Below are 27,076 nucleotides of genomic sequence, written 5' to 3'. Positions count from 1 at the left end.
CCTGTGTCCTTTGGGCGCTTCTGCACCTTGTCTTGTACTGTACATAACTGTACTTTTTTTGTACGCTTCTACCGAGTTAATGAATAGGCACTGCAATTTCCTCAAAAGAAAACTGGAGAGATATCGGCGCACCTTTGACTCTTCAGCACAAGAGCTCTCCTGAGCACGCAGATGGCCAAGAACGACCGGTCCAAGGACTTCAACGGCCTTCTGAACGACGAAACTGATGACGAGCCGGGCTAAATCCCGTTGTGTTCATGCGTTTTTGTAACCAGACCTTTCCTGGCTACTTCTTATATCCTGTAAATACTCCTGCCCGGCCCTCAAAAGAACACAAAAGGCAAGTTTATGCAAGTGAACAGCGGCCTATGTAACAGAGTACACAAAATCTCCGTCGGTAGCAGCTATTTTGATACTGCTACCACTAACTACATGGACGCGACAGGGTCGAGCAAGGGTCCACATCTCAAAACAGTTCTTGATCTGTATGTGTTCGACTACGTCGGCGCTCGATTGGCTCTATTTTCCTTTACAGATAATATCGTACAGGTCAGGTACTGTTACTCTACAAATAATCAGGCAGGCAGGACCAAACTGCATTTTACCTTGGCCCATTCATCCTTCTCGAGAGATCGGCTCGACGCTTGGCCTCTCTCTCCGCTGTCTGGACATAAAATTCAGCTCCGAGCATGTCGTTTATCTCGACGTGTGATGATAGGCTTGCTTCAGCGGTCTGGATTATCAGTTCGACAGTAAGGGTGAATCCAAGGGCCGAAAGCACGTGCACGGCATTGGCAAGCCGGCAAATGTGCCTTCTAGTTTCTAGTGGGGTAAAAGCCTCCACTTCCATGCTCAACTTATGTTGATCTTCGTTCGCATTAGTCTCTTCATCCGCCACGACATGCTCGCCGACCCAGATGAATCCATTGCAACCGAGAATCAAATCGGCATCATATTGCTCAAGATGATGGAAATGCTGCTTTCGCCGTTTTACCAAATAGGCAGGTACTGTGAGCAATTGACCCCTCTGAAGCTGCAAAGAAAACTCAAAACAATTCAACAGGTTAGCCGTTGTATATTGCCACAGGAAGCAATGCCGGCTCTGAAAGAGGTGAGACTGTCATAAGTCATAACTCCTGCAATCAGATACAAATCATCAACCTATGAGATATCAGGACTTAACATGTACTCCTATATGAACTAGTTCACCGGGTAATCAACATCTACCAACCTTTTCCTTTTTCGAAAAGTTCGAAATAATGGCAAGAGCCAGCATTGCAAGGGCAGAGCGCTCACAATAATGCATAGAGTTCCTCACAATTGGTTCATCACATACAAAGGCAGCATAACTTAAACTGGTAGAGCACTACCCAATAATAATAGCTGACAAAGAGTTGGTCTCTTATCTACCTTTCCATATTTCTGACTCCTTGGCTGTAGGTCAAGAGATCCATCGTGTTGGATATGATGAACTTCAGCCTGATAATTGGTTTCATTCAAAGTAGCAGCATCAGATTTAAACAGTACTCATCCAGTAAATAAGCAGTAAAGGGTGACAAACTATAAATAAAACATAGTAAAGGACGACAAGCCCAAAAATGTTTCCAATATCATGAACTCCCCTAAGGAAAAACAGTAAAACAAAATGTACTTGAAGGTTGGTGTAACACCCTTACCAATGAACAAACATCCTGGCTACAAAGTGGGACCCGTCTCTGAAATTCTACACACAGAAGTCATACTCGAAAAATACCACTAAATTCTCTACATCATGAGATCCAGTACTAAATACTATGCCATCAGAGCATCACCACTCAACCCCCTAGAAATCGGTGTAATTATCTGACTGGTGTGTTAGCACCTCGTGTATTGGAGTCGTAATGTGTTACATGAACTGCGTGGATGGACATCTGAATTCACCATTGCTATATGTGTTATACTGTTTAATACATGCCCTGGATGTCTCTATAAACAAATGAGACTATTGAAAGTTAAGAGATTATTATTTTCCAGACTTGATGATAATTAGAGTAGTGTGGTAGCACCGTCTAAGGTTGATATCTGGGTCTTACATTTGGATACATGAGTAAACTGAGAGCAAAGGAAAACACAATGTCTAATCATTCTGGGAGTCCTTGCGTATCAGAAGACAAAATGCCTTGATTGCAAACAAAATGCACAGCAAATTTTCCACACTAGAACTCTATGCTGTACCAAAATTAATAATGATGGTAGTTCATTAATCCGATATGCAAAAATTTGAAGAAAACACAACACAATTCGAAGAGAAAGGCTTGCACATTTAGACTTGAGAACTCTGGATACTAGATGAAATCTATCTCGTGTCTTTATTATTGTCAGTTTTGTGCATTATTTGTTGTTATGGTTTTTATTCCTTGGGATTATCATCGAGTTATTATAAAAGTATGGCACAGTATAAGCACGTACACTTTCTGGTCTTATTTGTTTTCAACTTCTGTTAAGACCTTATCACAGGTTGGTTCTACAGTCATCGTGATGCTTCTATACTGGAAAGGACTGCGGTCTGTTATACTGACTCAAGTCTCACTTATAGAAAGTAAAAAACCTGGAAACCCATGGTAGATGACATGGAACTCCCTTATTACGGTTTGTGTTACCAAGTGCTGCAGTGATGTTGATCCCCAGGGCACAAGTTGGCTTTGTTCTTCCACCTAATAAGGGCCAAACTTGCACCCTCTTTCATTGTTCTGATTTCTCCTCTCCTATATTTGCTTCCCATTGTTTTTTTTATTGCCAACTTCTAGTCCATGCACGCACTTCTGCTCGATCTATTTTCAACCGCCAGTTCCAATGTGCGATTACTTCTATTTCCTGTCTATTAGTTATTCCACAACTACATATATTGGTCACCATATACATCTACCAGTTCCTACTCAGTTCACGAATAATTATGTCCATCCACTCTGTTGCAAGATTTCTTCTACCTTCTATTACTAGCCGAACCCATCTACCAAGCAAGTGAGATATCAGGGCACGCTAGTATCTAAAATTTAATTTGAGACATGCAAGATTGACTGGTGGATAAGTAGTGAGAATGATGGTTCAACCTGATATCAACCGCAAGATGGCAAGAAAAAGCAGAAGAAAAGGTACCCCAGGACATATAAACACATTTGCAGTGAACAGGTGCAGACAAATATGCCAAGCTGGAGTGCTGAACAGCCTATATCATTGTTTATGCATACTTGTAGTTTGGTACGACTCAGAGGATAAATATATAAGCAAATATATATAATCATTTGTAGAGAAGGGGGGAGGAAAGCGATACTCACACAAACAAGGTCATTTTCTTCAAGTATACTCCGCATATTAAGCTCATCAACATCAGTTCTCCGTCTCTAATAGGCGGGTGGAAAAAAATCATTAACCAGAATATTGGTGAAAAATTAACTAGTGAAAGATGTCACATGCTAATGATGATAAGTCATTGATCTCTTTGAAGAAGATGCAACATTTAAATCTCCATTCAAAAATAATATCCAACTTATGCTTCAAGAAAGTAATTGTAGTTTACATAGTTTCCACAAAAGCAGGAAATTGAATAATTTCCTGGTCGCTACTGTACTCTGCATATCTTAGGGGAGACACCGGTACAAGCTACTGTTACGTCAGCTAGAAAGTATGGTTTGAGACATGTTGAATTATCTGTTTGATGTAGTCTAGCATCATTTTTTCTACCAGATTGTACTGCAAGAATATTCCAGTTGTCAGCCCGTTGTCCCACACACGTTTTCAAATCTTACCCTCCATATCCATTATGCACCAGCTGAAAGAATATGCTGATGGTTCTTATTTAACAAAAGAAGACCACACACTTATGGGTGTTACGGGGTAAAGGTGCAACAGCATACCTGGATTCCATCAGGCAAATTCATAGAAGAAAGCATCAAAACAGCACCTTGGCTAAAGTTTGTCTCCAACCTCCAGCGCTTAGAAGCAATCTTGCAGGGGAAAAACACATTTAATTGATACTGGCCAGAATAGAATACATTTTTTGCATCTGAACAAGCAGATAGTGAATGAATCACACTGGTGGCATGACTATAATTAGCCAGATTTACCCATGCCCTCTGATTATTCATACGGGAGTATATCCAAATAGAAGTAAATAACATGAACAATTAGACTCATACAAAATAGTTGAGACTACTAACTATCAAACATACGGAGAACTGATTGTCCAATCCATGTATATACCATGAGGATCTTTTTTCGAGAAAAGGCAAAAGCTTTGTGTTTCTTAAATTAAAAATGTAGAAGAGTTCGAAGTACAAGCCTCAGCAGTGTCTAGAACTACCCAAGTATCACCAGGACTCCAGGAGCTAAGCAACAGAAAATTAATGGACATCCCAAGATTTTTTTTTCGCGAAAATGCAAAGGACTTGCATTTCATTTCATTGAAAAGGAGGGAATTAGGTTACAGGAGCCCTAAGGCGGTCCACGTATATTACAATCAGTGCACGTCCCAAGATGAGGGCAGCACAATTCTAAGCCCAGTTGCCCCAGCCTTTGCCCAAAGGCAGGCCTCCTCCTTAATGTTATGAACTAGTGTGTCAATGGAAGGCCTGGCGTTCTCGAAGACGCAGCTGTTACTGTGCTTCCAAGTCATCCAGGGCACAAGAAGCACGACTGATTGCAGGGCTTTGCGCGATGTCGGAGGCGTGTTTTCCTTGGCGTGCAGCCATCAGTCCATGAGGGTGGGCTCCTGGTTGGGAGTCGGTGCCGGAATGCGCAGCCAGGCTAGGGTCTCATGCCAGGCCTGCCGGGCAAGGGGGCAGTCCAGCAGCAAGTGCCGGATCGTTTCCGGTGTTTGGTCGCAGGATCACCCAAAGCCCAAGAGCTTGAGCCCACGCCCATAACCTTGAATCTTCCTTGATCCTAGTCAATAGTGCTGGAATGCTTGGTCTGGTGTGCTTAAACATGCACTCGTTGCACTCTTTCCAGAGCATCCAGGATATCAAAATGGTCATAGAATCCAGCCCCTTGTGTAGCGGCTTTGGGGTGAAGGTGGGCAGCATGCCACCAGTCGACAACAGTCACCCCCGGCGTTGTGGCTGACAAGATGCTCTTAACCAGGCAAGGACCTCATACTTGGGTTGTTACAATAAACAACAACTATCGCAGTTTGAACCGTGAGCTTTAAGGCAAAAGATAGAGCATCGTCATGGACTGCAATCCATGACATGTTCTATTACGTTCAGGTGTGTAGCACATTCCTAGCAGGAACCATGTTATAGAAATGAGAAGAACACTGAGAGAGTGACACAAAGTGCAGTACCTCACTGACACGGCCAATAATGATATCCCCTTTCTGTGGCTTATACCTGAAAAGGTCCAAGAGAACAAAATGAGCTAAGCCTAGCTAGAAGTCCATCCACTAAATGTTAAGTACATTTGCAACAAGGTTCATTAAAGTAGAATCAAATGGCCCCCATCCAACCACCCTTACTAAGAGAAGGTTTATTTTTACCACCTGTCGGTCAACCATTGGAATTGAGAAACCAATTGATAATCAAACAAACAACTAGTGCCTTCAGGGAACTAGGGTAGAATGCGGAACTCACTACAAATTCGACCCTTTGCCCTTTAAATCAATTAATATAAATATAAAAAATTATAATGAACCCAGATATCTAGAGTTCGATTCGGCACAGATAATAACCACCCTGCTCGAATCCAACACATTGTAATATTTCAGTATGAAACTTCAGTGCGCACTACAATAATCCATTCATTGAGACAAATACAGCATAAGCCAACCGATCAATTCATGCTGCGTAGACCATTGTACTGCTCGGTATGCCATAGTAATGCCAGCACTGCCAGGCAGGGGAACAGAAACCAGTCGAATCGCTGGAAACTGGTAGAGCGGAGAACAGGAGGAAGGCAGGGAGAGAGCACCTTGCGCGGAGCGTCCTCACGCAGACGAGATTTTGGACCCGCTCCACCACGCCGCACACCGTCGCCACAACCTCCCCGTCCTGATCAGACGTGCCATGCCCCCTGCACGAAAAGCAAACGCGCGCGCGCACGCCCGAAAACCCTATCAGTCCATCACGAAACAAGAGCGGGGAAACAGGTGGAAGGGGGATGTGAGGGCGGGCTGTTACCTGAGGATGGTGTCCTCGGGGTTGAAGGGGATGTTGTCCGCGAAGGTGACGGCGGCGGCGGCGGCGGCGGGGGCGAGGGTCTGGAGCTCGTGGAGTGCGGCCTCGAGGCGGACCCTCTGTGTCTGGTTCAGTCGTAGGTGGAGGTCTCCGATCGCCGGGGAGGAGAAGGAGGAAGGGTCGGAGGTTGTCGGCGTTGCCGCTGGTCGACGGCGAAAATTAGTCCTTTTTTATGAGGGGAGGCGAAAATTAGTCATTTTTTTTAAGGGAAAGGCGAAAATTAGTCAAAACCCCAAGATTTTGTTAACCAACCCTGGTCATATGGGCTGTGTTTGTAAGGCCGGTTCGCGGGCACGGATTGTTGGCCCGGCACACTTCACGAATAAAAGGGCCGGGCCGGCCTTCGATCTGCCAGGAAGCACGGCCGATCTCCCGAAATCACAAGCAGTACCCCCTTTGTCCCCCCCCCCCCCCCCCCCAAAAAAAAAAAACAAGCAGTACCCCCTTTGTCTAAAAAAAAAGCAGTACCCCCTTTCAAAGATCACTCCCATCGAAATGGTACACTGCATGTGCGTCACTTGTCGCAATCTGAGAGTTTTCTTTCCTACATCCATTATTCAAAAAGTTTTATCTTTTAAACCGTGCGTCTAAATCTCGAATTGTTTTTATCATTGGATTCCTCGCGTCGAGATCTTTAAAATTAGATCCCATGTTGATAGATTTTTAAAAAAAAAATTCACGAAAAAAATGGATGAAAGAAAACGAACGGAAAAACCAAACCAGGAGTATGTTTTTCCCTTTTCGAAAGAGGCACAACCGTGCCTCTCACAAAAGCACAACCGTGCCACTTGCGAAAGCAAAACCGTGCCTCTCGTGAAAGGAAAAACAGAAGAAAAAAAAACACAACTGTGCCTCCCGCGGAAGAAAAAAATAGAAAACACATTTTTTTTTCATTTCTGAGAGGCACGATTGTCCCTCTCGTGAAAGGAAAAAATTGCACGAAAAAACATGTTTTTTTCTTCCGCGAGAGGCACTGTTTGACTTTTGCGAGAAGCAAACGAAAACACGTTTTTTCATGTAAATGTTTTTTTGGCCCAAGAGCTAAGGAAGACCGATGAAAAAATAATAAGTCAAAAAAATATTTAAAAACATTTAAAAAGCCGAAAACGCGTGCGAGAAAATAAAGAAAATATCCGAAGAAAGCGCGACACGTGGCGGCGGCTGAGAGCGCTCTCGGCCTACCCAAAGTGATCGTTGTGAAGCTTCGGAAGGATCGCTCGTCAACTAGTTGCTCTCCCGATCTCCGAAGCCAACCGTTAAGGCTGGCTAGGCATGACTATTTTATATGCGGGTCGAGCATGACAGGGCCATGCCTATTCATAGGTTGCTTCGTTTCTAGGCCAATACAAAGGCCACTCCTATTTCACGCGTTGGTCGCCAAATAGCGAGCTGGTGCATACCCCAACAACGCCTGATCCTTTATAGGCCGGCCCATTTTGGGATCCCTTCCCCACCTTTTTCCATTTTCCTTTGTTTTTTCTTCTAGTTTTTTATTTCTTTTTTTTCCTTTAAGTTTTTATTTTTATTTTTCATTTTTCTTTACTGTTCGGTTTATCCTTCTTCTCTTTCTTTCTTTTCTATTTTTTCCTTTACTTTTTTTCACAACCTTCTTTCAAATTTGTGAACATACTTTCCAAAATCATGAACAATTTTTAAACTTTTTGAGCTTGTAAATTTTTTGAAAATCATGAAGATTTTAGAAAATTATCAACATTTTTAAAAATCATGAACATCTTTTGAATTGATGAACAGTTTTTACAAATTCATAAGCATTTCAGAAAATGTGAACATCTTTTTTGAAACCCGGGAACATTCATTTCGAAGCGAAGAACATTTTCGGAAATTTGGGGAACAGTTTTTGTAATTCACGAAAATATTTGAAAAAAAATTGAAATGCATGAACATTTTTCTAGTACACAATTATTTTCATCAGAACATTTTTTGAATGGATGAAATGTTTTGTAATTCATGAACATTTTTTGAATTGTGTGAACTTTTTTATAAATTCATGAACAACTTTTGAGTTTGAGAACATTTCTTCAATTCCATAACTTTTTTGAATACATGAAAATTTCTTTCAAAATCATGAACAATTTTTTGTTTTCCTGAACTTGTTTTTCAAAATTGTGAACATTTTTGAATATATAAACATTTTTTGTAAAATCACGAATATTGTTTTAATCCACAAACATTTTATGATTTGCTAAACACTTTTTTCGAAATGGACATTTTTTTTAAAAAAATGGAGCTTTTTATAATTCTAAATTATTTAGAATAGAAAAAACACAGAAAGAAAAATAAAGTGAAAAAACTTGAATTAAAAAAATAGAGAGCACCGTAAATGGGCCGACCCAAACGGGCGCGCTGCGGCTCCTCCCAGCGCGCACCGCGCCGAATAGGAGCTCTCCGATACAAACATTATACGAGCATAATCAATTATAGATAATTCACAAGAAACATCCTTCGAATAATTTGCCAAAATTCTCGTTGCTTTAGTTGAGATGTTTATAGCTAGCTTACCTGTACATACCGCCCATAGCTTGGTTTAGTTCCCAGCTGCAAAGGTTTCTCTTTGTGGAAAGATAAGATCTCTTATCAAAATTCACCTAAGACAAAGCATCTCGAACATAATTAAAAGAACATCGAGATTCTGAGACCACCGGACAATCACTATTGTCGCCAGAACGAGTGGACGATGCATCGCTTTCGCCGCTCCACTACCGGAGTCGGCTTGACATTCTCGATGACAGCCGCGAAGTCTTCGTGCACGTGCCCCTAAGGACAAACGCCCTGGAGCCGCAATAGTCGACGGTGAACTCTTGCAAAAGCACTAGACATCAAATCTCTTCATATTACGAGAAACCCTAACCTCACTGTCCCAACGAGACGATATGAATCTATGCTAGAGCTTCGTCGACTGTGTCCAAATTAACGAACTCGAGGAGGATCGTTGGTCCTTGCGTCAATGGCACAATGGGTCATGTAGTTGGTCTAGAAGGATAGAGGGGAATATAGGCAGCCCGGTTAACACTTTTAATTGGACAATGATTTATTAGACCAACTGTTAGCACCTCCATATTTGATCATTGGGGTATCAAATGATCTGAGAATCAAATGAAACTTTAAACCTAGACTTTTTGTATTATAACAAGGTCATATAAAAATATTCGACTCACTTGGAGAACTTCTGTTTCCCATTTGTAAAAAATAGTCCAAGTTAATTAATTAATTAATTAATGATCATGCAATGCAAATGATGCACAATCAATATAATAGCAAAAACTATATTTAGGGTATTATCATGGGGTGTTACACGTGGGGCCTCAACCTCTACAAGTATGGACTCCGCGCGTGTTTGTTTGAAGCGGGGCAATCATGTCAGGCGTTGATGGTCTTCCTTCTCCGCACGCTTCTCCTCCTTCCAGTTAACCATACACATGTCATATAATGCTCAGAGCTCGCCAAGTTTGTCATTGTTGATGTCGGTGGGGGCATAGGATCTGGCTCAAAGTCAAAGAGTAAGGGCTCGACAAATCTGGCCTACCCGGGCTCTTCAATGATGATGTGGACGACAACGGTAGCAGGAGGTGGACTAAGGCTTAGCACTGGCTTAGGCTCATGATCCACAAATAAGAGCATCAACGGGCTTCGTCACAACGGCGGGAGTGGGTGCGGCTTCCGACAAGGCTTCATCTGGGACTGTCATTGTTGTCGTTTGTTGTTTAGTGAGGCAACGCCGGTTTGAAGGTGTCAGAGGAAGTGCGTCAACGCCGGTGAGGTGGTATAGAATTGCCATAGCCCCATATATATACCCGGACAATATCAGTCGGCGTCTGGGAAAGATGCTCCGGTAGCCAAACGAGGGTCGCTGCGGGAATCGTGTGCCGGTTCAACGCATGCTTATTGAGAATCCATGCATGATAGCCAAACAAGAGCCGTCGTGGGAATTGTCGTCGGTTCAATGAATGCTCATTGGGAACTCATTACTATTGGAGATATGCCCTAGAGGCAATCATGTATGATGATATTTCCTATGTGTTTATGAATAAAGATAGTCCTTGGACATTATCAATGATGTGTATCAGCAAGTACGTGACTTGTTTGTGGGACTATGCATTGTATGATGACTGTCCTAAAAGGTCCCTAGTCAAAAGGGATGAGTGGATGCGCAGCCGACTAGACTAGCATATGACATGGTCGATGGCTTGGTCTCACTAGCCATGGAGTATTGGATGCTAACCGGATAATATGGACTTAGAAAGGTCTGGTCGGATTCGACGTAGTCGGATCCGAGTCGATATAAGGTCCGAGTCGGACAGACCCAACTATGAGACGCAACGATATGTCATCTGTGAGTCTCTAGTACAACATATGTTCTATGTCCTAAGACCTGAGCTGGCGCATGTACTCGGGATGGTGATGGACCTGCTTTGGGCCGACCAAATGCTACTCCGTAACTGAGTAGTTACAAAGGTAGGTTTCAGGCTTGTCCAGACCCATGCTGCAAGACATGGTCAAGCGAAATGGGATTTTCCCCTCGGATTAGGAGAGATATACTCTGGGGCCCTCATGTGATCCGACCAGGATAAGCATGGCCATGCGACAAGAATTATGAGATAATCCGGATAGTGGTCGGCATCACCGGAATGAGAAAGAGCTTGGGCTAGCACAAGGATGACAGACTCGCCTTGAACCCGACAACATATATCGTGTGGCAAAAGGAATGAAAGTGTGATGTACAGGTTCGCCTAACCAGCTTCATAGTCTGCTTGGTGTTCGGCATGCCTTGCTAGAGGCCGCTACCAACCGTGCAGTTCGGAGGTGATCCGAACTGCGACCAAGCCGGCTTGAACCTAAGGGGTCGCGCGCTTAAGGGAAGGAACCTACGAGGTCGAATCCTAGGACACTGGCGGATGTGATCCGAGTTGTATTCAGATTGTGGCCGAGTAGACTTGTGGGCTTTAGGGCCCGTTGAGCCCGCGACGGACGCCTATATAAAGTGGAGGCGCGGCACATGTTGGGGAACGTAGCAATAATTCAAAATTTTCTACGCATCACCAAGATCAATCTATGGAGAGACTAGCAACGAGAGAGAGAGGGGAGTGCATCTTCATACCCTTGAAGATCGCGATGCGGAAGCGTTACAAGAACACGGTTGGTGGAGTCGTACACGCAGCAATTCAGATCGCGGTCGATTCCGATCTAAGCGCCGAACGGACGGCGCCTCCGCGTTCAACACACGTACAGCCCGGGGACGTCTCCTCCTTGATCCAGCAAGGGGAGATGAGAAGTTGAGGGAAAATTCCAGCAACACGACGCCATGGTGGCGATGGAGCTCGTGGTTCTCCGGCAGGGCTTCGCCAAGCACTACGGAGGAGGAGGAGGAGGAGGTGTTGGAGGAGGGAGAGGGTTGCGCCAGGGGAAGGGTGCGGCTGCCCTCTCTCTCCCTCACTATATATAGGGGGGATGGGGGGAGTAGGAGGCGCCCTAGGGTTTCCCTAGGGGAGGGGCGGCGGCCAGGGGAAACCCTAGATGGGTTTGGGCGCCCCCACCCCCTAGGAAACTTGCCCCCCCAAGCCGGGAGGGGCGGCTGCCCTAGGGGTGTCGCCCCCACCTCTCCAGGTTACGTGAGATGGGGTGGGAGGGGCGCTCAGCCCCTTAGTGGGCTGATGTGCCCCCTCCCCTTGGCCCATAAGGCCCCCCAACGCTTGTCGGGGCCTCCGAAACCCTTTCGGACACGCTGGTCATCACCTGGTACCCCCGGAACAATTCCGGACTCCAATACCCTTCGTCCAATATATCGATCTTCACCTCCGGACTATTCTGGAGCTCCTCGTCATGTCCGGGATCTCATCCGGGACTCCGAACAACCTTTGGTAACCACATACTATTTCCCATAACAACTCTAGCGTCACCGAACCTTAAGTGTGTAGACCCTACGGGTTCGGGAACCATGCAGACATGACCGAGACATTCTCCGGTCAATAACCAACAGCGGGATCTGGATACCCCATGTTGGCTCCCACATGTTCCATGATGATCTCATCGGATGAACCACGATGTCAAGGATTCAAGCAATCCCGTATGCAATTCCCTTTGTCAATCGGTATGTTACTTGCCCGAGATTCGATCGTCGGTATCCCAATACCTCATTCAATCTCGTTACCGGCAAGTCACTTTACTCGTTCCATAATGCATGATCCCGTGACTAACTACTTAGTCACATTGAGCTCATTATGATGATGCATTACCGAGTGGGCCCAGAGATACCTCTCCGTCATACAGAGTGACAAATCCCAGTCTCGATTCGTGCCAACCCAACATACACTTTCGGAGATACCCGTAGTGCACCTTTATAGCCACCCAGTTACGTTGTGACGTTTGGTACACCCAAAGCACTCCTACGGTATCAGGGAGTTACACAATCTCATGGTCTAAGGAAATGATACTTGACATTAGAAAAGCTTTAGCAAACGAACTACACGATCTTGTGCTATGCTTATGATTGGGTCTCGTCCATCACATCATTCTCCTAATGATGTGATCCCATTATCAATGACATCCAATGTCCATGGTCAGGAAACCACGACCATCGGTTGATCAACGAGCTAGTCAACTAGAGGCTCACTAGGGACATGTTGTGGTCTATGAATTCACACATGTATTACGGTTTCCAGTTAATACAATTATAACAGGAACAATAGACAATTATCATGAACAAGGAAATACAATAATAACCATTTTATTATTGACTCTAAGGCATATTTCCGACAGTCTCCCACTTGCAATAGAGTCAATAATCTAGTTCACATCACTATGTGATTGTAATGAATTCAACACCCATGGGGTTTGATCATATCTCGCTTGTGAGAGAGGTTATTAGTCAACGGGTCTGAATCTTTCAGATCCATGTGTGCTTTACAAATCTCTATGTCATCTCCTAGATGCATCTACCACGCTCTATTTGGAGCTATTCCAAATAATTGTTCTACTATACAATTCCGGTTTACTACTCAGAATAATCCGGACTAGTGTCAAAGTTCGCATCGGCGTAACCCTTTACAACGAACTCTTTTACCACCTCCATAATCGAGAAAAATCCTTAGTCCACTAGTTACTAAGGATATGTTTGACTGCTGTCTTGTTATCCATTCCTGGATCATTCTTGTACCCCTTGACTGACTCATGGCAAGGCACACTTCAGGTGCGGTACACAGCATAGCATTCTGTAGAGCCTATGTCTGAAGCATAGGGGATGACCTTCGTCCATTCTCTCTCTTCTTCCGAGGTCATGTCTTGAGTCTTACTCAATACTCACACCTTATAACACAGCCAAGAACTCCTTCTTTGCCGATCTATTTTGAACTTCTTCAAAATCTTGTCACGGCATGTATTCATTTGAAAGTATTATTGAGCGTTTTTGATCTATCCTTATAGATCTTGATGCTCAATGTTCAAGTAGCTTAATCCAGGTTTTCCATTGAAAAACACCTTTTCAAATACCCTATATGCTTTCTAGAAATTCTATATCATTTCTGATCAACAACATATACTCATCAGAAATTCTATAGTGCTCCCACTCACTTCTTTGGAAATACAAGTTTCTCATAAACTTTGTATAAATCCAAAATCTTTGATCATCTCATCAAAGCGTATATTCCAACTCCGAGATGCTTACTCCAGTCCTTAGAAGGATTGCTGGAGCTTTGCATACTTGCTAGCATCTTTTAGGATTGTCAAAACCTTCTGGTTGTATCAGATACAACCTTTCCTCAAGAAAATCGTTGAGGAAACTATATTTTGACATCCTATCTGCAAGATTTCATAAATAATGCAGTAGCTGCTAATATAATTCTAACAGACTCTTAGCATTGCTACGAGTGAGAAAGTATCATCGTAGTCAACTCCTTGAACTTGTAGGAAAACATCTCAGCGACAAGTCAAGCTTTGTTAATGGTGACACTTACCATCATTGTCTGTCTTCCCTTTTAAAATCCATCTGTACCCAACAGCCTTATGACCATCAAGTAGTTCTTCCAAAGTCTATACTTTTTTTTCATACATGGATCCTCTCTCGGATTTTATGGCCTCAAGCCATTCGTCAGAATCCGGGCCCACCATCGCTTCTTCATAGCTCGTAGGTTCATTGTTGTCTAGCAACATGACCTCTAAGACAGGATTACGTACCACTCTGAAGTAGTACGCATCCTTGTCGACCTACGAGGTTTGGTAGTAACTTGATCTAAAGTTTCATGATCACTATCATTAGCTTCCACTTCAATTGGTGTAGGCGCCATAGGAACAACTTCATGTGCCCTGCTACACACTAGTTGAAGTGATGGTTCAATAACCTCATCAAGTCTCCACCATCCTCCCACTCAATTCTTTCAAGAGAAACTTTTCCTCGAGAAAGGACCCATTTCTGGAAACAATCACTTTTGCTTCCGGATCTGAATTAGGAGGTATACCCAACTGTTTTTGGGTGTCCTATGAAGATGCATTTTATCCGCTTTGGGTTCGAGCTTATCAGGCAAAACTTTTTACATAAGCGTCACAGCCCCAAACTTTTAAGAAATGACAGCTTAGGTTTCTCTAAACTATAGTTCATACGATGTCATCTCAACGGAATTACGTGGTGCCCTATTTAAAGTGAATGCGGTTGTCTTTAATGCCTAACCCATAAACAATAGTGGTAATTCGATAAGAGACATCATGGTATGCACCATATCCAATAGGGTGCATTTATGATGTTCGGACACACCATCACACTATGGTGTTCCAGGCGGTATTAGTTATGAAACAATTTCCACAAGGTCTTAATTGTGTACCAAACTCGTAACTCAGATATTCATCTCTATGATCATATCATAGATATTTGATCCTCTTGCCACGATGATCTTCAACTTCACTCTGAAATTGCTTGAACCTTTCAATAATTCAGACTCGTGTTTCATCAAGTAAATATACTCAGAATCTACTCAAATCATCTGTGAAGTAAGAGCATAACGATATTCACTGCGTGCCTTAGCACTCATTGGATTGCACACATCAAATGTATTACTTCCATCAAATTGCTCTCTTGTTTCATCTCACTGAAAAACGAGGCCTTTCAGTCATCTTGCCCATGTGGTATGATTTCCATGTCTCAAGTGATTCAAAATCAAGTGAGTCCAAACGATCCATCTGTATGGAGTTTCTTCATGCATATATACCAATAGACATGGTTCGCATGTCTCAATCTTTTCAAAAATGAGTGAGTCCAAAGATCCATCAACATGGAGCTTCTTCATGCATTTTATACCAGTATGACTCAAATGGCAGTGCCACAAGTATGTGGTACTATCATTACTATCTTATATCTTTTGGTATGAACATGCGTATCACTACGATCGAGATTCAGTAAACCATTCATTTTAGGTGCAAGACCGTTGAAGGTATTATTCAAATAAACAGAGTAACCATTATTCTCCCTAAATGAATAACCGTATTGCGATAAACATAATCCAATCATGTCTATGCTCAACGCAAACACCAAATAACAATTATTTAGGTTTAACACCAATCTCGATGGTAGAGGGAGCATGCGATGCTTGATCACATCAACCTTGGAAACACTTCCAACACACATCGTCATCTCACCTTTAGCTAGTCTCCGTTTATTCCATAGCTCTTTTATTTTGAGTTACTAACACTTAGCAACCGAACTGGTATCTAATACCCTGGTGCTACTAGGAGTACTAGTAAATTACACATTAATATAATGTATATCCAATATACTTCTATCGACCTTGCCAGCCTTCTCATCTACCAAGTATCTAGGGTAGTTCTGCTTCAGTGACCATTCCCCTCATTACAGAAGCACTTAGTCTCGGGTTTGGGTTCAACCTTGGGTTTCTTCACTAGAGCAGCAACTGATTTGCCATTTCATGAAGTATCTCTTCTTGCCCTTGCCCTTCTTGAAACTAGTGGTTTCACTAACCATCAACAATTGATGCTCCTTCTTGATTTCTACTTTCGCGGCGTCAAACATCGTGAATATTTCAAGGATCATCATATCTATCCCTGATATGTTATAGTTCATCACGAAGCTCTAGCAGCTTGGTGGCAATGACTTTGGAGAAACATCACTATCTCATCTGGAAGATTAACTCCCACTCGATTCAAGTGATTGTTGTACTCAGACAATCTGAGCACATGCTCAACAATTGAGCTTTTCTCCCTTAGTTTGCAGGGTTAAGAAACTTGTCAGAGGTCTCATACCTCTTGACGTGGGCACTAGCCTGAAATCCCAATTTCAGTCCTTGGAACATCTCATATGTTCTGCGACTTTTCAAAAATGTCTTCGGTGCCTCAATTCTAAACCGTTTAACATTACTGAACTATCACGTAGTCATCAAAATGTGTATGTCAGATGTTCGCAACATCCACAGACGATGTTCGAGGTTCAGCACACCGAGCGGTGCATTAAGGACATAAGCCTTCTGCGTAGCAATGAGGACAAGCCTCAGTTTATGGACCTAGTCCGCATAATTGCTACTATCAACTTTCAACTAAATTTTCTCTAGGAACATATCTAAAATAGTAGAACTAAAACTCGAGCTACGACATAATTTGCAAAGACCTTTTGACTATGTTCATGATAATTAAGTTCATCTAATGAAATTATTTAATGAACTCCCACTCAGATAGACATCTAAGTGATACATGATCCAAGTCAACTAGGCCGTGTCCAATCATCACGTGAGACGGACTAGTCATCATCGGTGAACATCTTCATGTTGATCGTATCTACTATACGACTCATGTTTGACCTTTCAGTCTCTTGTGTTCTGAGGCCATGTCTGTACATGCTAGGCTCGTCAAGTCAACCTAAGTGTTTTGCATGTGTAAATCTGGCTTACACCCATTGTATGTGAACGTTAGAATCTATCACACCCGATCATCACGTGGTGCTTCGAAACAACGAACTTTCGCAACGGTGCACGGTTAGGGGGAACACTTTCTTGAAATTTTAATGAGGGATCATCTTATTTATGCTACTGTCGTTCTAAGCAAATAAGATGTAAACATGACAAACATCACATGCAAATCATAAAGTGACATGATATGGCCAATATCATCTTGCGCCTTTGATCTCCATCTTGAGGCACGTCATGATCACCTTCGTCACTGGCATGACACCGTGATCTCCATCATCATGATCTCCATCATCGTGTCTTCATGAAGTTGTCTCGCCAACTAGTACTTCTACTACTATGGCTAACGGTTTAGCAATAAAGTAAAGTAATTACATGGCATTTTCAATGACACGCAGGTCATACAATAAATTAAGACAACTCCTATGGCTCCTGCTGGTTGTCATACTCATCGACATGCAAGTCGTGATTCATATTACAAGAACATGATCAATCTCATACATCACATATGTCATTCATCACATTCTTTTGGCCATATCACATCACATAGCATACCCTGCAAAAACAAGTTAGACGTCCTCTAATTGTTGTTGCATGATTTACGTGGCTGCTATGGGTTTCTAGCAAGAACGTTTCTTACCTACGCAAAAGCCACAACAGTGATATGCCAATTGCTATTTACCCTTCATAAGGACCCTTTTCATCGAATCCGATCCGACTAAAGTGGGAGAGACTGGCACCCGTTAGCCACCTTTATGCAACAAGTGCATGTCAGCCGGTGGAACCTGTCTCACGTAAGCGTACGTGTAAGGTCGGTCCAGGCCGCTTCATCCCACGATGCCGCCGAATCAACATAGGACTAGTAATGGTAAGCAAATTGAACAAACCAACACCCACAACTACTTGTGTTCTACTCGTGCATAGAATCTACGCAATAGACCTAGCACATGATGCCACTGCTGGGGAATGTAGCAATAATTCAAAATTTTCTACGCATCACCATGATCAATCTATGGAGAGACTAGCAACGAGAGAGAGGGGAGTGCATCTTCATACCCTTGAAGATCGCGATGCGGAAGTGTTACAAGAACGCGGTTGGTGGAGTCGTACACGCAGCGATTCAGATCGCGGTCGATTCTGATCTAAGCGCCGAACGGACGGCGCCTCCGCGTTCAACACACGTACAGCCCGGGGACGTCTCCTCCTTCTTGATCCAACAAGGGGAGAGGAGAAGTTGAGGGAAAACTCCAGCAGCACGACGACATGGTGGTGATGGAGCTCGTGGTTCTCCGGCAGGGCTTCGCCAAGCACTACGGAGGAGGAGGAAGTGTTGGAGGAGGGAGAGGGCTGCGCCAGGGGAAGGGTGCAGCTGCCCTCTCTCTCCCTCACTATATATAGGGGGAAGGGGGGAGTAGGAGGCGCCCTAGGGTTTCCCTAGGGGAGGGGTGGCGGCCAAGGGAAACCCTAGATGGGTTTGGGCGCCCCCACCCCCTAGGAAACTTGCCCCCCAAGCTGGGAGGGGCGGCTTCCCTAGGGATGGCGCCCCCACCTCTCCAGGTTACGTGAGATGGGGTCGGAGGGGCGCTCAGCCCCTTAGTGGGCTGATGTGCCCCCTCCCCTTGGCCCATAAGGCCCCCCAACGCTTGCCGAGGCCTCCGAAACCCCATTCGGACACGCTGGTCATCACCTGGTACCCCCGGAACAATTCCGGACTCCAATACCCTTCGTCCAATATACCGATATTCACCTCCGGACCATTCCGGAGCTCCTCGTCATGTTCGGGATTTCATCTGGGACTCCGAACAACCTTCGGTAACCACATACTATTTCCCATAACAACTCTAGCGTCACCGAACCTTAAGTGTGTAGACCCTACGGGTTCGGGAACCATGCAGACATGACCGAGACGTTCTCCGGTCAATAACCAACAGCGGGATCTGGATACCCATGTTGGCTCCCACATGTTCCATGATGATCTCATCGGATGAACCATGATGTCAAGGATTCAAGCAATCCCGTATGCAATTCCCTTTGTCAATCGGTATGTTACTTGCCCGAGATTCGATCGTCGGATCCCAATACCTCGTTCAATCTCGTTACCGGCAAGTCACTTTACTCGTTCCATAATGCATGATCCCGTGACTAACTACTTAGTCACATTGAGCTCATTATGATGATGCATTACCGAGTGGGCCCAGAGATACCTCTCCGTCATACGGAGTGACAAATCCCAGTCTCGATTCGTGCCAACCCAACAGACACTTTCGGAGATACCTGTAGTGCACCTTTATAGCCACCCAGTTACGTTGTGACGTTTGGTACACCCAAAGCACTCCTACGGTATCAGGGAGTTACACAATCTTATGGTCTAAGGAAATGATACTTGACATTAGAAAAGCTTTAGCAAACGAACTACACGATCTTGTGCTATGCTTACGATTGGGTCTTGTCCATCACATCATTCTCCTAATGATGTGATCCCGTTATCAATGACATCCAATGTCCATGGTCAGGAAACCATGACCATCTGTTGATCAACGAGCTAGTCAACTAGAGGCTCACTAGGGACATGTTGTGGTCTATGTATTCACACATGTATTACGGTTTCCAGTTAATACAATTATAGCATGAACAATAGACAATTATCATGAACAAGGAAATACAATAATAACCATTTTATTATTGCCTCTAGGGCATATTTCCAACAGCACACTCATGCAGATTGATCGCTTCGGTGTTGTCACTAGGGTTTGCATGTGTTGTGAATAGACACCTCCACTCGCAGCCAACTATGTGATTGGACCTAGCAGTCTGTCGGACGGTATTCCTCCTACACGCGCAGATACCGTTAGAGGCGGTGCACCTGCACCGCTCTGGCGAACTTGTTCGTGGGATCTGATTGGCTATGTGGGAGATCAGCAAGGAGGTGGCGACTTCAGGAATGTGAGGCGACTCCAGGAACGTGCTGCCTTAACTCTACTTCCGCTGCACGGCACTGCGCATATAGTGGTAAAGAACTGTGATCCATCTCCCGTAGCATGTTCTTGGTTGTTCTGCGCGTAGGAAAATTTTAATTTGCAGTCGACGCACCCTACCGTAGAACCCAACAGTGGTATTAGAGCCACTGCTATAGGATTTGGATTCAGATCGTATGCATATTAGATATGTGGAGGCGGCAGATGAGATCTATCGTCATTTACCAGATCGGCTATGTGCACGGTTGATGAGATCAACTGCACATGGGGATCGATGTGGCTATGTTTTTTGTCAATCGGAATCGATGTGGTCATGACACAACCTACCCCTACCGGTCGGTATCCGCCATCGGGGTTAACAGTGAAACGTAAATCCGAATCGGGTTTGCGATGATCGATGAGATTGGTCAGATCATAAAATTCGGCGTGATCGGAGTTCAGATGTGATCTATGATTTCCGATGGGCCCACCGTGTGTGTAGCGCCGTGTATTTCGTACCTGACACAAACCGGTAGAATGCGATTCTATGCATAACTTTGTTTTGTAGGTTTGATGTGAATAGTACGGCTCATGTGTATGTGATGCATGTGTGTAATTTATACATGGCCTGTGTGTCATGTTTGTCAGCCTGCAGGAGCCAAAGTGTTGTCATTATAATGTATAACGACCCACGTGTCGACTTGTGATTCTCTATGTAAAATTCATTGCTAGTTGTAGTAGTTGGATTATAGAGATTAGGTTGGTGGCTCGGCGTCCCGGCGTGACAAACAAGATGGAGTTCCTAGATGGTCATCGGAGTCGGAGCCGACCTGGAAGAATGTCCATGAAGGAGCCATACTATTTCATAATATGTGTTTATTTGTGATTGTTATGCTTCTTTGTTTCTATGCATGTTAGAATGGTAGAAATATTCCTCATGAATATCAAGAGAATTGCCATCCCCGATGTTGCACCTTCGCACGTCAAGTACGTATAGTAGTGGGCTCATAAAATTGGGGTGCTGCTAGGTGTCCTTGAACTGAAGGGTTCGTGTCGGACACGGACATGCACTGCATCAGGTTAACTTGACAAGGCTATCAAAACGGTTTTGGGCCTTGTGGCAAAGAAGGTTGGGGGCCGGGATATGAGATATCTTCTTGACCGACAGGAGTCGTATAGATATACGATTAGCAAGGGGTTGCTTACCGGATAGGCATTTTGTCTAGCAGTGATGCTAAAGCTCACTAGTCGCATGTTCTAGTCGGATCCTGAATCACTGAGAGTTTGCGGAGGGATGCTGACTTCAGTGGAAATATTTCTGTTTAGGCTAGAATTACTGTACATAAACACATTGCTTAGTGATTGCTTATTTTTCTGTTGTAGATCAATGGCACCACCTGCTCAACCCAACTTTGCATTGAAATCAATTCTGGAAAAGGATAAACTGAATGGAACAAACTTTACCACCTAGTATAGAAATCTGAGAATTGTTCTCAAGCACGATAAAATTGAACATGTTCTAGAGGATCCACTTCTAGAGGAACCTGCCGATAATGCTAATGCCACAACTAAGAATGCCTATCAGAAACTCGTTGATGAATCAATGGAGATAAGTTGTCTGATGCTAGCTTGTATGGAGCCCGATTTGCAACAACATTTCGAAAATATTGAGGCTTACGATATGATCGAGAGTCTCAAGAGCATGTTTCAGACACAGGCTAGGACCGAAAGGTTCAACGTCTGGCGATCCTTGATGGATTGCAAGCTGAATAAAGGTGATCCACTGAGCCCACATGTGATCAAGATGATCGGATATGTGCAAGCTTTTGATCATTTGGGCTTCCCGCTCTTGGATGAGCTGGCTACTGATGTTGTTCTGGTTTCTCTTCCGCCCAGCTATGGGACGTTCATCTCGAACTATCATATGCATGGCATGGATAAGAAGCTCACTGAATTTCATGGGAATCTTAAAGTGGCAGAGCAGGATATTAAGAAAGGCACACATCAAGTGTTGATGGTGCAGAAATCGGCCAAGTTCAAGAAGAGTTGGTCCAAGAAAAAGACTAAGGCAAAGGGCACAGAGATGGTAACCTCCGCCGCTGCGCCGAAGTCTGGACCGAACTCGAAGACCATTTGCTATCATTGCAAGGAGAACGGTTACTAGAAGAGGAACTGTAGCAAGTGGCTTGCAGAGCATGGCAAGAAGGCCAGAAATGCTTCTTCAGGAAAAGGTACACTTGTTGCATATGTTATAGACATGTACCTTGCTGACATACCTAGTAGCTCTTGGGTATTTGATACCGGATCCGTTGTTCATATTTGCAACTCGATGTAGGGGCTGGTAAGAACTAGGCGTGTGGCACAAGGGGAGATTGACATCAAGGTCCGCAACAAAGCAAGAGTTGCTGCGTTTGAGGTCAGCACGATGCAGCTCCAGCTTCCTTCTGGATTTATTTTGGAATTGAATAATTGTTATTACATTCCTACACTTAGTCGGAACATTATTTCTGCCTCATGCTTGATGAGTCAGGGCTATGAATTCAATTTAAAGGACAATGGTTGTTCGTTTTATTTGAATGGTATGTTCCACGGCTATGCACCCATTGTTGATGGGTTATTTATATTAAATTTGGAAACGAAAACTGTATATAATATGAATGTCAAGAGGCATAAGCCTAATGAGATAAATCCGACATACTTCTGGCATTGCCGGCTTGGACACATTAGTCTAAAACGCATGAAGAAGCTCCATGATGATGGGCTCCTAACTTCGTCCGACTTCGGTCATTCGAGACATGTGAATCATGCTTGCTCGGCAAGATGACTAAGTCTCCTTTCACAAAGAGTTGCGAGAGGGCGTTCGAGTTGTTGGAGCTTATACACAGTGATGTGTGTGGTCCAATGAGCACAACTACCAGAGGTGGCTATCAGTACTTCGTGACTTTTACCGACGACTTGAGTAAATATGGATATATCTATTTGATGAGGCACAAGTTAGAAACTTTTGAAAAGTCCAAAGAGTTTCAGAACGAGGTTGAGAATCAGCTCGGCAAGACTATAAAGCTTCTACGATTAGATCGTGGAGGTGAGTACATGAGCCAGGAGTTTGATGATCACTTGAGAAGTCGAGGTATAGTGCCTCAGCTCACACCTCCAGGTACGCCACAGAGAAACGGCATGTCAGAACGAAGGAATAGGACCTTGTTGGACATGGTCCGGTCTATGATGAGCAAATCGGATTTACCCTTGTCATTCTGGGGATACGCTCTAGAAACTACAGCTTTCACACTTAACAGGGTACCATCAAAATCCGTAAACAAGACACCACATGAGATGTGGACTGGGAAAAGTCCCAATTTGTCTTTTCTAAAGATTTGGGGTTGTGAAGCATTTGTCAAGCGACTTATGTCAGACAAGCTTACACCTAAGTCGGATAAATGCATATTCGTGGGATATCCGAGGGAAACCTTGGGATATAGTTTCTACAACCGGGGAGATAACAAAGTGTTTGTTGCTCGGAACGGGGTTTTCCTTGAGAAAGAGTTTCTTAGTCGGGAGGCCAGTCCAACTCGAAGAAATTCGAGGACCACTCGGGGACGGCTCAGCTGGTGATGAGATCATACCGGAGTCAGTCAGGGAACCCGTAGTGGAAGCGGCACCGGAACCACGGAGGTCGGAGAGATTGCGCAGAGTGCGTGATGTATTGTTGCTAGAAAGCGATGAGCCGGCCACATATGCAGAAGCGATGGTGAGCCCAGATTCCGAGGCATGGCTGAAGGCCATGAGATCTGAGTTAAAGTCCAAGGATGAGAATCAAGTCTGGGACTTGGTTGATCCGCCGCCTGGCGTAACAGCCATTGGTTGCAAATGGGTCTTTAAGAAGAAAACCGATGTGTATGGAAATGTTCAGATCCACAAAGCTCGACTTGTTGCTAAGGGTTATGGACAAGTTCAAGGAATTGACTACGACGAGACATACTCGCCAGTAGCGCTGCTGAAGTCAGTGAGGATCAGACTAGCTATAGCTGCATATTTCAATTACGAGATATGGCAGATGGATGTCAAAACGGCTTTCCATCACGGAAATTTAACCGAGGATGTGTATATGATACAACCCAAGGGTTTTGTTGATCCGACTAGCACTAGTAAGGTATGCAAGCTCAAGAGATCCATTTATGGGTTGAGGCAAGCATCTCAGAGCTGGAATATTCGTTTTGATGAGGTCGTCACTGGTCTCGGTTTCACCAAAAACGAAGAGGACGCTTGTTTATACAAGAAGTTAAGTGGGAGCTCGATAGTGTTTTTGATCTTGTATGTGGATGACATACTTGTCACGTCCAAGATGCGACCCTATCCTAAAGGAACTCGAAGGTCCCACCAAGGATAGAAGCGCATCTTGAAGATGCTTTTGCAAGGTGGATATCATTACATCAACATTACATAATAGTGGGGATACATCCAATACATACAATGTCACATGAATACAACAATACAACATACAAGAACAACATCCGACTACGGATGAATCATAAACAGAAACTCAAACAATATCCACCCTGCTAGCCCAGGCTGCCGACCTGGAACCTATCCCCTGATCAAAGAAGAAGCAGAAGAAGAACTCCAATACAAGCAAACATCGCTCTCGCGTCATGATCATCGCATAAACCTATACCTGCAACTGTTGTTGTAGTAATCTGTGAGCCACGAGGACTCAGCAATCCCATTACCATGGGTATCAAGACTAGCAAAGCTTAATGGGAAAGGAAGGGGTAAAGTGGTGAGGTTGCAGCAGCGGCTAAGCAAGTATGGTGGCTAACATACGCAAATAAGAGCGAGAAGAGAAGCACAGGAACGGTCGTGAAGCTAGCAATGATCAAGAGGTGATCCTGAACTCCTACTTACGTCAAACATAACCCAAAGACCGTGTTCACTTCCCGGACTCCGCCGAAAAGAGACCATCACGGCTACACACACGGTTGATGCGTTTTAATTCGGATCTGGTGTCAAGTTATCTACAACCGGACATTAACAAATTCCCATCTGCCACATAACCGTGGGCACGGCTCTCGAAAGATTATACCCTGCAGGGGTGTCCCAACTTAGCCCATGATAAGCTCTCACGATCAATGAAGGATATACCTTCTCCCAGGAAGACCCGATCAGTCTCGGAATCCCGGTTTACAAGACATTTCGACAATGGTAAAACAAGACCAGCAAGACCGCCCGATGCGCCGACATCCCGATAGGAGCTGCACATATCTCGTTCTCAGGGCAACACCGGATAAGCGAAGCGTACAGGTACCGACGAATCCAAGTTGCCAAGGAATGGTCCCGCACGGTGCTCTAGTTTGGACCAACACTTAGACAAGCATTGGCCCGGGAGGGCTAAAATAAAGATGACCCTCGGGTTGGCCGACCCAAGGGAAAGGTATAGGTGGTGGTGAGGCAAATGGTAAAACCAAGGTTGGGCCTTGCTGGAGGAGTTTTATTCAAAGCGAACTATCAAGGGGGTCCCATAAATCACCCGACCGCGTAAGGAACACAAAATCCGGGAACATAACACCGGTATGACGGAAACTAGGGCGGCAAGAGTGGAACAAAACACCAGGCATAAGGCCGAGCCTTCCACCCTTTACCAAGTATATAGATGCATTAATAATATAAGAGATATTGTGATATCCCAACATAATCCTGTCCATCATGAGGCAATCTTCAACTTCACCTGCAACTAGCAACGCTATAAGAGGGGCTGAGCAAAGCGGTAACATAGCCAAACAATGGTTTGCTAGGAAGGGTGTCAAAGGTTAGAGGTTCATGGCAATTTGGGAGGCTTGAAGAGCAAATGATAGGTAACGCAGCATAGTGATAGAACGAAGCAACTAGCATAGCAATGATAGTAGTGAGATCCAGGGTAGCGGTCATCTTGCCTGAAATCCCGCAAGGAAGAAGAACGAGTCCATGAAGAAGACGAACGGGAGTAGTCGAACGAATCCTCACAACCGCAACATAACCGGAACTAAGAAGCAACACCAGAAAGAAACAAACAACATGGTAAATGCACAAACATAAACATGGCATGATGCACAAACAAGTATGATGTATGTCCGGCTTAATGAGGCATGGCAAGGCATGGCAAAGTGCAACAAGCAATACTATAAGTTAAGTGGAGCTCAATATGCAACGAGTTGCATATTGACAAAACACCACATCAATTATTTAGTTCTCTCTCGGTTATGCTACTCATCAATATTAAATGTTGTTAAACATGGCAAGGGGTGAATCAAAAGTAAACTAACTATTTAGTCAAGTTTAAATGAGGCCGGAACAACAAACAACAATTCCGTAAAATCCTCATATGCAATTTATGAATTAGCTACTGTTCTTCCCTAAACCATATTTTAAAGTTGTTAAACATGAAAATAAAGTGGACCATGTTAAACTAGGCATTTTCCACCCCATTTACATATAAAGAACATTTAAATCCGAGCTACGGTTATTTAGTTATGAAATAAATCATTTTAACATTGCATTTGAGCAAAATAAATGCAAACAGCAATTTAAACATTTTAACATGGATGAATGTGGCATATTATTAATCTACACAAAATTCTAAGCATTTTACATGATTAAATCATTTTAATCCGATGCACGGTTCAAGAGCTATTATATGCATGATGCTTAGGGGTTTTTCTCAGTTAAACACTGAATAATTGCTAAAATCGTCTAGAGGGAAAAAAATGCATCGGGCCGAATCTGAACACAGGCCAACCAGGAACAGGGGGGGCAGCTCACCCATGGGCTTCAGCCCGTTCGGTGGAGGCGGCTGAGGCAGTGCGGGCTGGGGGGATCTGGAGGCAGAGGCGCGGTCAACGAAAGCGGGCGCTCGGGCCTTGGCGATTGGCGCGGTCAAAGCGACAGGGACGAGCGGGCGTCCTCTGCTCGACAGGAAGCACAGCCGCGGCGGCATGGCTGCTCATCGGAGACGATGGCAGGGAGG

The 27,076-nt window shown here is 44.2% G+C and overlaps 1 protein-coding gene across 1 annotated transcript; it reads right to left on the bottom strand.

Moving 5' to 3' along the window:
• Positions 1 to 284: 284 nt before the first annotated feature.
• On the bottom strand, positions 285 to 27,046 carry LOC123139067 (exosome complex component RRP4 homolog). The gene is made up of 9 exons (XM_044558883.1): positions 26,849 to 27,046; positions 8,730 to 8,815; positions 6,153 to 6,374; positions 5,944 to 6,045; positions 5,321 to 5,366; positions 3,894 to 3,983; positions 3,315 to 3,380; positions 1,411 to 1,479; positions 285 to 1,033 (listed from the first exon to the last, which is right to left on the bottom strand). Exons 1-9 carry the CDS (start codon positions 27,044 to 27,046, stop codon positions 602 to 604), a joined length of 1,311 nt encoding a protein of 436 aa, XP_044414818.1. The 3' UTR covers positions 285 to 601.
• Positions 27,047 to 27,076: the final 30 nt, after the last annotated feature.

Source organism: Triticum aestivum, chromosome 6B, assembly GCF_018294505.1.
Source record: "Triticum aestivum cultivar Chinese Spring chromosome 6B, IWGSC CS RefSeq v2.1, whole genome shotgun sequence".
Classification (NCBI taxonomy): domain Eukaryota; kingdom Viridiplantae; phylum Streptophyta; class Magnoliopsida; order Poales; family Poaceae; genus Triticum; species Triticum aestivum.
The sequence above is the reverse complement of the archived record's forward strand: the minus strand, read 5'-3'. Positions and strand labels throughout refer to the sequence as shown.